Below are 14710 nucleotides of genomic sequence, written 5' to 3'. Positions count from 1 at the left end.
TCCCGAACCTAACCGCTGAAATAATGCTCGCCAGACCGGGTACTCGGTCGAGTATAGAGCATACTCGGCCGAGTATTCTCTACTCGGTCGAGTATTCATCATACTCGGCCGAGTATTCCTCAGCAGAAGCCAAACAAAATACACTTTTAACATTACTCGGCCGAGTAGGCTCTACTCGGTCGAGTACTTAGCTTATAAAAATCCGTAGTATTATACCAAACATAAAAGTCGACATGCCATTTCATAGCAGCCGCCAGCAGAGTCAAATATATTTTGCTTAAAAAAATCGTTACCCTTCTCCTTAAGAAATTTAACATTAATCAAATGGGTTCCTTCCATTGGTAAGAAAGAACTAAATAGTGACCAATCATAGTCCTTGAACTCACCAGTTCCATGTGCAATAACAAAGTGTTTTAGAAAAATTGCATTAATAGAAATGGCAGCCATAACTTTTCACAAAATAACCTCAACTTGAAAAGCTAAGATAGACCACCTTTAAGAGGTGATTAAAAGCACAAATACTCTTCTCAGAGTAGATTATTTTGAAATTAGTGAACCAGAAATAAAAGCTTATAAGCAAAAACCGGACAAGAAATCGTTAAGAAACAAGCTGGACAAGGGTTTCGGAAAACCACCGCACCTGACCCAAACCATCACCATCGTTAATCCCATCCCAAACCCACCCAACTCCCACTCCTCTGATAATTAATGCCAAACTACCAAACAGAATCCCACACCCAAACTACCAGCAATATCGCCCAAAGAAACCTTCGACACTGACCTCGGACTAGAAACTGTCAAGAACAAACAAAGTCCACCATCGAAAAACAAACAGCCACTTCCGACTACTAAAACAAAATCAGGATTGAAGGCAAAAACATGGCAAAGCATTAGTCACACCAAACCTTGTAAAGACCCAACATTGATCAAAACCAAAACCTAAAACGGATCAAAAGGAACTAAAAGACAGCGCAAAACCGGTGTGAAAAACACAAGAGATAAAGGAAGAAGAGGCCTTGAGAACAACACATACATCGTCTTCTTCAAAAAAACAGAAAACCATGACCACTTCTTACAAAATCAGGGAAACTCCCCATGCCAAAAAGCTTCATCCCGCGAAAGACAGCAACCATATTCAAGGTCGAAAACGAACCACAAAGAGGATAATGGAGAGTAGCTAAAGGGTAGTGGGTGTAGGAAAATAGGTAGTCGAGTTTAATTAGAGGAGAGTGAGAGATTGCCGGAGACAGAGCATTGAAAACGGCCCCATATCCGGTGATAGTGTGCGAGTCAAGAGGGACGGTGGGGAGCTGCGGCAGTTTCACTGACGGGTTTTTAGGGTTTTTTGACCCCATGTTTTTTTCCAGCTTTCTCTCTCTTGTGTAGGCATGATTTTTTTTTTTTTTGACAGAAGGTGAATAACTTACATTATTGTAACCAATACAGAGTAAGTTATTCGACTAAATAGAGACAGACACTTGACAACTAGATCTAGCACTACAAAGTCATACATAGAAATTACATAACCTTTATTTAAAAGTATAGCTAAAACAATAAGATAAGCAAGATTAACGATGGTAGAAAGGCAAAAGATGGCAGCTTGTTCACGAACGTTGATATCATCTTCATTAACACTGAAGACCTCCAAGTACCGTCGGTACACACAAACGAAAGAGTAAAAATGACAAGGTGCACTTACGCTCTTACGAAAAGAGCGTAGAAAGAAAAGATGAGAAGCAAGACGGAGTCTACCCTCGACGGAGATAAATCACCTACACCTCAGAGATCGCACCCAAAGATCATAGCACAAACGGACCGAGAAGTCCAGCATGTAATTAGTTACACGAACACCCATAGACAAAAGCACCTCAACACCAAAACCACCACCGATAAGAGGACCTGGCTTACCACTAAAGAGACTACTTAGGCTCCTATCTAAGGAAGTTATTAGGAGGAAACAACAAGAAAAGAAGATAAAAAGCGACACCATTAAAGGACGAGGAAACCACCGCCTCATATCCAAACCAAAGACACCACCTAAAACCAAAATCCACCCTACCCAACACACCTCAACCAGAAAGTAACGGACCCCAGCAAAACAGCCTCACTCCAACCAAGAACAACGGGACACAACCCATCGTCCACGTGGACACGGCACACCCAACGAACACCAAACCCCAGAACACTGAGACTCCAAATTCCAAACGAACCCCCCAGGACCATCGACAGACATTCAACCCGACTAACAACATCACAACAGACCGACATAAAACCGAACCGGAAAAGCGGCCAATCTGGTGGGGGACGGGCGAGGGGAAGGGGAAACACCAGATCGTCCCATAAACCACCACCACTTAACAGAAAAACACCACCCAGATGAGCTATACTCATCGACCAGACACAACGACAACCGACGACCATCAAGGCACCAGGACATACCAGGGGCGGGGAGAGGGAGAGGGGAAACACCCCTGGAACGCATTTGACGCTTTCGATGACAGGACAGGGGAACGCAGAACGGAACGACCTCAAAAATCACCACACGAAAACCAACCAAACCCGCCGGACGAACAGGACGGAAACGATCCGCAGAGAGAAAGGAGAGAGATCAGGCAATTGGGGTCCGCCACAAAGAGGAAACTTGAGCTACCACCGGAGATGGGTCAAGGAGTGAACTCATCTCCGGCGAAGGGTAGGGGGAAAAGGGGGAGGGGGGGGGGGGGGAGTGAATTGATTAGGGGAGGCGGCGGGTCAGAAGCAAAGGGTTAGGGTTTTTTTTTAAAGAGAAGTGGAAGGTTTTTAGATTCTTCTATTTTCCCAACAATCACTTCTAAGAGAGCTTTTGTGTTGGCATGATTGTTGTTTATCTCTAGTGGTTTAGGTTAGTTTGAATTCGAAAGTATATTCATTTGAGTTCATATTGAATTTGACACAAATTTTCATTTGTGATGGACACTTTTTGTCACAAGCTGCAAGTGGGAGAACAAGTGGAAATGTAAGTGGAGAAGGGGTTGTGAGAGGTCACAAGCTTGTGACGGTTACAAAAAAAACCTTCTAATTAATTAATCAAATTTCATAAGTTTCTAATATAGGTTTCTTGTTTTTTGCTATTTGTTTTAACATTTTTTTTTTTGGTGAAGGGTAAGTATATAATATCAAAAAATAGGTATACAATGTTCTGAATACAAGCTCAACTCACTAGCTAAGGGAACCAAACAAAATTACATAGATACACGAGATAACCATTGAATTTCTGATGGTCTCAGGGGGGATCTATTTCTGTTCTTCCATCTTTCTAATACCTCCTTCCAAACTTGCTGCACTAAGACTTTAGGTTAAATAACAGAATGATGAAGCCTTGAATGATTCCTAGCCATCCAAATTGCATGAATGATACCAACATATAAAGCACCTGCAAGTAACTTCTGCAGTACACTCTTGCATCTGCCAGCAGAGAACCACCTGATTATGTCATCAGTAGGAACAGGGAATTGAAATTTCAGCTGCAACAGATTCATACACCTTCTGGTAAAGACGCAATCATGGAATAAGTGATCATGAGATTCAGGGGCAGCATCACACAAACAACAGTTAACCTCGGTACATATACCCATTTGGACTAATCTATCACGAGTAAGGAGTTTCTTGTGAAGAGATGCCCAATAGATTAATGCAGTTTTAGGAATGTTGTGGGAGTTCCAACAAATAAACCGCCAGGGGACCTTAGGAGAGGGAGTTCTTAACCAGTTATAGCCAGATGCAATGGAGTAGCCAGAAACATTGGGAGTCCAACTGTTATTTTGATAACCATTCTTAAAAATATCCTTGACCTGCACAATCTTCTTCCAAGTCCAACTGCAATCTAAAGGAGCAGAATAACCAGTCCAAGCACTCCCTTTCATATAAACATGATTAACCCATTTAACCCAAAGGTGATCCTTCTTTGTAGCTAACCAACTGGTGTATTTTCCAAGAACAGCTTTATTCCATATCTTAGCATTCATAAGACCCAATCCCCCTTCCTCTTTTGGCGTACAACACTTTGCCCAAGCAACATTAGGAGTTCTGAGGTAGGAATCTTTCCCTCCCCACAGAAAATTCCTACAAATTGCATCTACTTTATTCATGACACCAGAAGGAATAAGGAAAATTGAAGCCCAATAAGAATGCATAGTGGACAAAACTGATTTAACAAGAACCATTCTACCAGCATAAAAAAGCTGTCTGGCTCCAAGGGACCTGATCCTGCTGACAATCTTTTCAATAAGAACATGAGCATCATACTTAGAAATCTTCTTAGAAGAGATTGGAATACCTAGGTACTTAAAAGGAAGAGTACCAACTTTGAATCCTGAAATAGACACAATCTCCTCAATAAGCTCATTCTTAACTCCATTAAAGTAAATGTTAGTCTTGTCACGATTCAAGCATAGACCAGAAGCAGAAGAAAAAGTAGAGAAACCCCTGAGAAGCCACATAATGGAAGCAGGAGTGCCTTTGCAAAACAAGAGCAGGTCATCCGCATATAAACATTTTGATTAGTGAATACTTTAATGTTTATTGCTAGTGTCGAATGATGCACAGGAATTGTACTATATGGCTATATACGGAGTAGTATATAGTCATATACATGGGAATGAGATTTGAACCTTGGTATTAAGATTCGTGCCTAGACTTTATCGTGTAGAATGTAGATACCTCTATCTCAACCTAGAGGTCGATACCTCTTCAGCTCTTCTTACCTTTTGACTGTTGATCTAAGTACTTATAAGTTGGAGTAAGTATCTAACTTATCTTGGTAAAGATCCTAGGTAATCAAACAATGTTATGGTCTCAAATTCTGTAATAATATGATACATTATGCTTCCTCCGTCTTACAATAATTTTCTCGTTTATAAAATCTTTATTACATATATTTAAAAGAGCTTGCAAACTCAAAAGATTATTGTAAATCAGAGGCATTTTACAATTTGATTACGTGCTATGGTGGCTACGAGGTTCCTTTAATATAGGTATATAGCACAAGTAAGTGTGGTTCCTTTTCCAACTAAGCAACCATTACATTAAACCTTAATCCAAGATGATAATTAAAAAAATGAGATTGAAATGCTTTTGCTTACCATTCTACGAGTTTAATATGTGGTCAATCTTGTTATAGATACGATTGGATCTTGCTAAATAATTGTTTAAGAGCAATTGCGTTATTATTTGTACAAATGGAGTTAATTTTCCCACAATGAACTGGAAGATAGAGTTGTTTATGTTTCATTCTTATTAACGTTAAGCTTATCATGGACCCCTATCCATTGATACTCTCTTCTAGACTTGGAAAACCGGTCAATTAGGTCGGGTTATTTTGGGTCGAGTCATCTAGAGTCTGTACATTTTGGTTAGGCTCGGTTTAGTTTGGTTCGGCCGGGTCATTTTCGGATCAACATTATCAAGTTATTTGTGGGATAATAATCAGTTTGTTACAATAAACATTTGGGTGAGTTATACTGGGTCGGTCAATTTGGGTTAGGGTCTTGGGTTCGGGTATCGGGTGGGCTTCAGGTAGATCTGACAAAATTGACCCAACCTGAGTAAACCAACCCAAATTCGGGCCGACACCCGAACTTGACCCGAAACCCGAATTGACCCGACCCGCTATAACCTGGCCCGAATGTTTATTGTTGTAAAAGGATTATTATTCATGAATAACTCGCTAATAGTCGACTCGAAAATGACCCGAATTCGAAATAATCCAACCCGACTCGACCCGAAGCCTGCTAACCGAAATTAACCCGACCCAAACTAGCGCGACCCAAACCCAACCCGGTTGACCCGTTTTCCAGGTCTAGGTTCAGGTTCAATCAATTTTACCAGGTGTACGGAACATGTAACTAATTTCCCTGTAATTATATGGAACTTAAAAGAAAATTATTTGATTGTTTTTGCATTCTTTATCTTGAATTAGGGGTGCTAGCGAGCCTAGCCGTGCCTGTTGGGGAAGCGTCATGTAAATTGGTGCGGGAAAAGTCTCACCCAACAATGATATTATGATGGAACACAAACAACAAGCGTAAGTAAGAACAAATAAAGTGACACCACAATTTTACGTGGAGACCTCTTTTCAATTAAGGGTAAAACCACGGCCCTACTCGGCAAAATCAATCCACTATTAAAGTGTATTAAATAATTATGGAGTACAATCACGGACAACAAATATTGTCATTCCCTCTCACAATTTGTAACACTCTTACTCTCTTCTTATAAAGGATGTTGAACACTTAATTTCTCCGAAAATTAATATTCTCACCAATCATATGAATAATGGACTCACGTATATTTTATACTTGCACTTATTCTAGAATTTTTTTTATTGTGTGTGTGTTGTTAAATCTATTAGCACCAACATCTATTTATACTAAGAAGTTCTCAAAACTTCTAGCACACCATTAACACTCTTACTCTCTTCTTGTGAGTTGTTAAATCTATTAGCACGCGACTTCGATCTACTTCTTTAGCCATCTCCATGTTTTTGTGATCTTTTCCCTCTTTCACAACCATCTGCCACTAGTTCCCCATCACTTGATGATGCATCTCCATCTATTTTTGCCACTATCCTCTCATTTTCTCCCATCACTAATATTGTTTCATCCAAAGATATCTTCTCTCTACTCACGAGCATCGTCATCAAATTGGGTCTAAAACTCTTTGGCAATGAAGCAATAGCAAGAGAGATTGCTCTTGATCCGTTATTTTCTCATCGGCATTCAAGAGCTAACACACTAATTGGTTGAATTTATGTATGTGGTCTTGCAAGTTTGTATCACCCTTCTCCATCTTGAGTTGATACAACTTCTATCGCAAACATAGTCGGTTGGTGAGCAACTTTGACACATACATGCCTTGTAAATTCTCTAACAAGGCCCTCGACTCCTTCACACCCAAAAGATCATACTTAATCTTCGGTGCTACCGTCAACCTTATCATACTCACAACTTTATTTTTCTTTGACTCCTAATAAGAAGCACTCATCTCCAATGGCTTAGTCAATTCAACGCCTCATCAAGACTCGACTGGATTAGCAAGTCTTCAACTGCGCTCTTTGTAATACCTCGGATATTTGAGCTGGTGGGTACTCTATCGAGTAAGACTTACTCGACCTCTGTCGAGTACGTCACTGATTCATTATGGAGTACGTTCTGCTTTGTAGTTTCTCGATCGAGTAGGGGCAACTCGATCGAGTATGTGGTACTTGATCGAATAAGTCGTGTTTAACGGTTTTTTGGCCGATCCGAGTTTGATAGTAAAACGAGGAGAGGTATTTAAAGTGATTTCGACAGTTCTTTTAGTTTTTACTTTTAGTTTTTTAAACCTTTCACAGAAAGAGAAAACAAACGACGTTCAATCCTCTTCTCTCTTTGCTATCAAACCAAGGCTAGGGTTGTCGAATTTTTGAGATCGTCATACCTTTGTGATCGTCATTGTTTGGGTAAGATTCCTATATTGTTTTTATGTCAAATAGTTAATGTTGGTTAAACCCTAGTTGGGTGATTTGGGGGTTTTTGAGAGTGATTGTGTAGCAGATTTATGATTATATGATTATTTTTTATAGGAGGTGATTTTGTAGAGGAAGCTTTTTGATCCGCTGCATTTGATTGTTGGTGATTCCGTCTCAGATAGGGTTTTCCTACTCAGTTGACTGCGTAAATAAGTATTAGATGGCATGATTATTTTGTTGGCATGATTACTGTAATCGTACTTTGGATACATATTATATTGGTATTGTGGATTGGTTGTTTGTTTGTATGTGGTTCGCGAGGTGCGCCCTCGGCTGAGTGGAGTCATTTGCGGGAATGACTTCGCGTCCTTGATTTGCCCCTTGTGGTTCCAGTCACAAAGGAGATTTGCACATTAATGGACATGGGTTATCCGCTCTATGGGGTTGAGTGGGGCTTAGGTGGTACGACTGCGGTCCCCACTGGCGGAGTGTTGCGATGGGTATTCTGGCAGGGCTACACACTTTAGAGTATAATCAGGTGATTGGTGATGAGATGGAGTTGGAGAAATGTGTTTGTATAATTGGATGTGTTGTTTGCTTATCTTGTTTATTCAGTAATTGAGCCCGTTTAAATGTTTTGAAAACTATGGTGTTCCATTAGGTGATTGGTGTATACTACCCGCATGTTTTCTCACATATCCCAACATACTATGCAACATTATAAACTCAACATATAATATAGTTAAACATGTAATCCTACCAAGCTTTTCATGTGATCAACCAAACAACTATATCATATTATCAAACGCCACATAGTAAACATCCAACATGCTTCTTGTTCAAACAACGGTTCTATATACTTCACCAATCTTTCATGCACAAACTCAACCTTCTACTTCAATCATTCAACAATTACAGCATACTTCATCACATTCACATACAAACTAACAAACATCACATACGACCTTGACATATACCCCCCATGTGACCGGTTCAAAATTGTAGGGCGAGTTCGCGACTTTAGGACGTCTCCCAAGCCTTTGCATTAGCTCCTACAACCTTTACCCCGGGTTCATTTTAATTGACTCCCTATGTTCATTAGATTCATTGGTTACCGGTTTCAGGATCGTCGCTCTGATACCATTTTGTAACACCCCCATACTCCAAGTGCCTTACCAGGACCACTCAGGTATAAGAATGCTACCATCTCGGTTACCCGAGGCAATGATGATCAAATAGACAATAACGAAACAATATTTAATAGTAATACTTTAGCGAAAGGTTACAATCCAAAACCAAAACCAAAATACGAATACATGTTCTCAAACCAGCTGTCTAATCAGCTAATTGAAATGTTTATTAAACTACTAAGCTACAGCGGAAGACTTCTATCATCAGACGGTGGCACATCCCAGCTATCCCCGTAACTCGACTCATACCTGCTCAATAACTGCTCACCATCCCCGAATGGATCACCACGATTTTAAAACATTTAACGGGTCGACTAATCACACAATTTATATAACCAACAAAGATCGAGAAACAACACACTCAAACAAATACACACAATCACCCACACCAATCAATCTCCGTCACCGATCGTCCACCGGACTAGCCACCCGCGTGGGGGACCGCAGCCGTACCCACCAAATCCCCGCTCATCATACCGAGCGATAACCCTGTCCCATTAATGTGCACATCCCCTCCCGTGGCGGGTTCCACGGAGGGCGAAACTAGGGCGTGAAGCCACTCCCGCAAGTGACTCCACTCAGCCGAGAACGCATCTCGAGAACCAGAGACAAACAATCACAACCATCAACAACAATCAATCAACAACCGTCATAAAACCAATACGATAATAATCAGCAATTACACAATACCAACAATGCATTATGGGACTAATACTGAGTAGGGAAACCCCACCTGGAAAGCACAACGCAATCAGACGATCTCACAGCTGATGGGACTAACACTGTAGTTTTATATTTATATATATCCGACCTCTATGCAAATATGACGGACACACTAGAGATATTACAACATGCCATATGTAGATAAAATATTCAAACAACTGGACTCGTATCAAATATTTCACCCTCGATTAAAATCAAATTAAGCTATCCAATTTTTACTCATACTATCATGCCAACAATGTTATCAACTAAGTTTTAATTTTATCACTGATTAAGATACATAACTACTGAACATGCGTGCTACTATCATCATATAAAACATTATAAATTCACATTATTAAAGCTCATGAATTAACCAACTATTGTATGAAAACTCAACCTAGAATACACATTTTACAAGTCATGATTCACGTTGTGACTTTCAAGGATCACGAATAAATAACCGTTCGATTAAAACTTGATTCATATTATTTTATAAGATACGGAGAGTTAAAAATCACAGGGGAAAAAGGATTAGGTCTAAAGCACAAGAATTCCATTTTAAAAAAAAAAATTTTACAACTCAGTTGGTCCAAACAAACATGTGACAACTATTGGTCCAAAACTTGGGTCAGTTTGCAACACTTATTATTTAATATTGAAACATCAAGATTTTTCGTGGCTTATTAATTTGAAAACATATGCGACTCTTTTGATCGATGGAGTTGGAATTATGTAAAAATTATTAATACAATTTAAATGAGGATTTTCACGAATCGTTGGTCGAACATTACTTTGCACAGAACTTCCTAACCACAGCCCACTAAAATATTTATTACTCCTAGTCTGTATATTCTATAAGCATGAAACCAACGTCAAACGAACACTAACTCACGGGGCTATCTCTCATAAAATTTTCATCCATGGGTAATAAATAGAAAAGAAATGGCAGTAAGGTCAATTAAAGAGTGAAATCAACTAAACGAGTTTCAGCACTATGTCGTTCATTTTCTATGTCCCAATTCTTACAACTATACTATCGATACCAATCCATCCTAACTTAAAGCTCACACTGTACAATTCGTAACCTCTATCCCGTAGAATCCCTTCGCATCTCGATCTACTCCGTACATCTAAATCACGATTGCTATGACTAAAAACATGCAATTCAACAGTGTTTCTAATTACTATCACAATAATATACTAGCATGGCTTCGGGATCACATAACCGCATATTACTAGGCATAATAGTACAATCAACACATCATTCAAAATCCAACTAGGTACTATCATCGACTCGCAATTATTTTCATACTCACGGCTACCACAACACTTCATTGATTATTAACCTGAACTCGAAATTTTTATTTCTCATTTCTACAACATCATATGCTCACGTCATCATTCATACAAAATACTTACCGTAGCGTTGTCCTGCAGAATGGTTAGAATATATGGGTCGCAAGGTATACATTACTCGATTATGCAATAATCAATGTATCAATCAATTAACACTTAGACAACGATGTAGGAATTTCATGCTCTACCTCAAGCCACTTTGCTACCCTTTCTCTCATATACACTCGGGGTTTCCGGGTCAAACGAGAGGGCAGTGGTTCGGTGTGAGGGGGCCCCTAACTCATACCTTACCTTAGTGTGCTCCTAACAGTTCTATCCCGGGGTTCATTTTTATTAGACACATCCTATGTTCATTAGGCTCATTGGTTTAGGCCTGAGGATCGTTCGCTCTGATACCACTTTGTAACACCCCCATTTATTTAAGGGCCTGAACTAGGACTCCTCAGATAAATGGCGGTGTTACCATCTCGAAACCCGAGGCAAGTAGATAACAAAGGAAAGAAACACGATTTTTTATTAAATGCTTATAGTGAGATTACAACTGGAATTAAAACAAAGTCTCCAAAAAAATATGACCAAAAGATGAAGTCTGATAAAGCTACTAATAAGACTAAGGTGGGCTAGGCACTAAGTCCGTCATCCAAGCTCTCTTCCCGGCCAGCTCCTATCGGTCTCGAAATACTGTCAATCAATGCTCCCCAATAATTGGATCATCACAGCGTACACGAATACACGGGTCACCGCATGGCGAGTAGGAAAACATTTAAACAACAAAATATAATATGCATGATCCTCCGCCACCTCCATCTCCATCTCAACTCGTATCTCATATCTCATTTCTCATATCTCATAACCCGACAACCCACCATACCGATCCCGGTAGACTATATGTATCGACCGTAGCCGATCTCGCTTTCCTTGTTGAGGACACCAGGGCAAGTCTGCGAAACCCGCCCGGGCCTTATCACAATCCACATCGTATCTCAACATCGTCACTCCTACACCATCCTCCAACTCCAATGCATAAGAAATGCTCAACAAGAAATAATGCAACACAATATGTATATTAATGAATGAAATCATGTCAGCTAACGAATGTTGTGATAACAAACTCAACACGATCAATGCAGTCAATCACTTTCCCGTATATGATTCATAACGTAAATCAACAACCACGAATCAAGTCAACACCATACAACAACACGATAACGGGTCAAGTGTATTTCCCTACCTCAAGGTGCCAAAGCAATTCCAATTAAGTAGATCAAGCGATCCAGAAAATAAAGCAACAAATCTGATTATCGATCCTTCACGAATCCGTCACCTAACACAATTATAATATTTATAATTACTAACTACTAAATATAGCAATCTCCCAAAATAGAAACTTTCCCCTTATAGTAACTTTCCATTTTAACCAGTCCCGACTCAAAGTCCATCTCTAATTATTTAAACGACTCGGGGATCAAATTAAATAATTTATTTAATGTCTCGGGAATACTTTATTTAAAAGACTCGAGAATTAAATTAAATAACCGATATGATAAATAAAAGATTACACGGATCATATGATTTAAGAAATACCCGAATCAACTCTAAACAATTCAAACATCCCGACTCAAACCCGTCTTTAATTATTTTAATGCACTCGGGAATTAATTAATTAATTTAGAATACGACCCGATACGAAATATAACGATTAAATGATGAAAAACCCGTTTAAAAACCCAAAACAGCCCGTACCCCCTTCACACGCTCCCACTCTCCTCACGCACCACCTAAACCACCGCGACAACCACCAGTCGTGGTCCCCACATCAACCCAGCCACCAACACCCACCCCCACTGGGGTCGACTTCCGCCGGCGAGGTGAACCACGGCCGCCATTTGGCCTGGTTCACCACCACGCATCACCAACACCTCTCGTTCTCAACCTGACCACCACCGCAACCCACAACTACCCCCTGCCCAACAACCACCATTCGACTCGCCACCAACCCACGCACACGACAACCTAGCACCGCCTGTCGACCTCCCCTAGTCGACGGTGGCACCACCCCAAAGCTACCCATCTAAACCCGTCTGAAAATCAATAACCAACCTGTTTTGCCCCCTTACTCGATGCTTGCTTTGTTTACGCCACCCTAACCACCTACAACCACCCCAACAACCACCAAGTCACTCGTCTCTCACCACACTACCCTTATACCCTGTCAACAACTGCCATAGACGCCAATATAAGACACGAAACAATCAACCAAAACCCGACATCAATACTAAAACGGAGGAATGGGTTGAGTACTTACCTTCCCGCCGCCATAACAGCCACCACGGCCACCCACCGTCGTCGACAAAAGCCCCTACCTCATCCCCGATGTGCCGCTATCGCCCACGCCTCTCACTCTCTCTCGAATTGCGTGAAGATGGGGATTGGTGTTCTTTGAAATGAGGGTGGCGGGTTGAGGGAGTAGGACGTTTTGTGTTAGGGTAGAATTAGGTTAAACTTAGGTTAAAATTAGGTTATATGGTAAATGGGTAAATGGGTTATAACATTTGGTAAATGGGTAAATGGGTTATAACATTTGGTAAATGGGTAAATGGGTTATGACATCTTGACCCAAAAATGCCACCTAAAACTATAAACCCGACTCGTCTTACAATATGAATCAATTAATTTCTTTTACGATACTACTAAATAATAATATCTCGCTCAAATAAAATACGGGGTATTACAGTCTTCCCCCCTTAAAATGAACTTCGTCCCGAAGTTCGCTCCGTACTCAAACATCGCAGGTATTGTATATCGTACATACGGACGTCACGCATTTCTAACGCGGTTAACACACACTTTTGACACCTCAATTAACATAACAAATACGGAATGTTACATTCTGCCCTCCTAAAAATAAACTTCGTCCCGAAGTTTAACTCGTCGTTACTTAACTCAATTAACTACGACTAATAACTACCGAGAACACAACTCGTATAACAACTAAATATTCATCTCGAGAACACCGTTATCTTCCCTTTAAATTCCGATCACAGACTCAAGTAAGTCAATAACCATGGTTTCACTGAACCGTAAACGTAACTCGGCACAAAGGCCCTACCACTCATAACTCAATACCAGTAGTTTAACTATACTCTTCTTTTACACCTCAACCAACTAATGTAAGTAGGAACAAACATATAGAACTCATTTGCATAGGTACCCCACAACGAAACATTTACTTGATCAAAACCACCATCTACAAATAAGTGCAATATAAACATTAAGATTTTACAATCCTACCCGACTAGAAACATGGTTACGTCCTCGTAACCTCTTTTCAAATTTTCATATACCTATGCAACAAGATCATTATCAACCACACGTAACAGGAAAGAATACATGATAAGAGGTTGCGCATCAACATTAAGGTCGAAACAAGGTTTTATTAAGGAATTAACTGATTGTCAACACGTAACATTTATTACTAGCTCATGCGTAACTTAAAAACACAACATCAACTAAAAGAACAACACGAAAGGAATCATGGTTTACACGGTTTCACAACTAATAAATTTGATGATCAATTATAGACTATGAACGAGCGAGAGCAAAATCAACAAACAATTTAAGAAGTTCTCACATTTGTAAACATATCACAGAAATAGATCTACCACTACTATCTATCACAATCACAGGATCTTATTGACATGTCCATACAACCCTTTACTCACTCACTGGTTTAGGTCACAAATTAGGTCGATGAATTTAAGCAATCAACAACATACTCATAATTCATATCTTAAATTATAAAAATTGTTTGCACGATATCAATTCTGAAAACATGTTTCCCAATAAAAGTAACTACATATGATCTATGATAACGACAACATTACTTCCATATCACACCTATGTTTCACATTTTAGCAACCATATCATTCAATTGTGTCCAGCAACTTAGTATAATTCATTTTCAAAGAAAACA

General features: G+C 39.8%; 1 protein-coding gene across 1 annotated transcript; it reads right to left on the bottom strand.

Moving 5' to 3' along the window:
- Positions 1-3335: 3335 nt before the first annotated feature.
- LOC141649655 (uncharacterized) lies at positions 3336-4478 on the bottom strand. The gene has a single exon (XM_074458340.1). It carries the CDS (start codon positions 4476-4478, stop codon positions 3336-3338), a length of 1143 nt encoding a protein of 380 aa, XP_074314441.1.
- Between the last annotated feature and the right edge of the window lie 10232 nt (positions 4479-14710).

This window comes from Silene latifolia, chromosome 3 (assembly GCF_048544455.1).
Source record: "Silene latifolia isolate original U9 population chromosome 3, ASM4854445v1, whole genome shotgun sequence".
Lineage (NCBI taxonomy): Eukaryota > Viridiplantae > Streptophyta > Magnoliopsida > Caryophyllales > Caryophyllaceae > Silene > Silene latifolia.
Note: the sequence above shows the minus strand (reverse complement) of the source record. Positions and strands in the feature narration are given on the sequence as shown.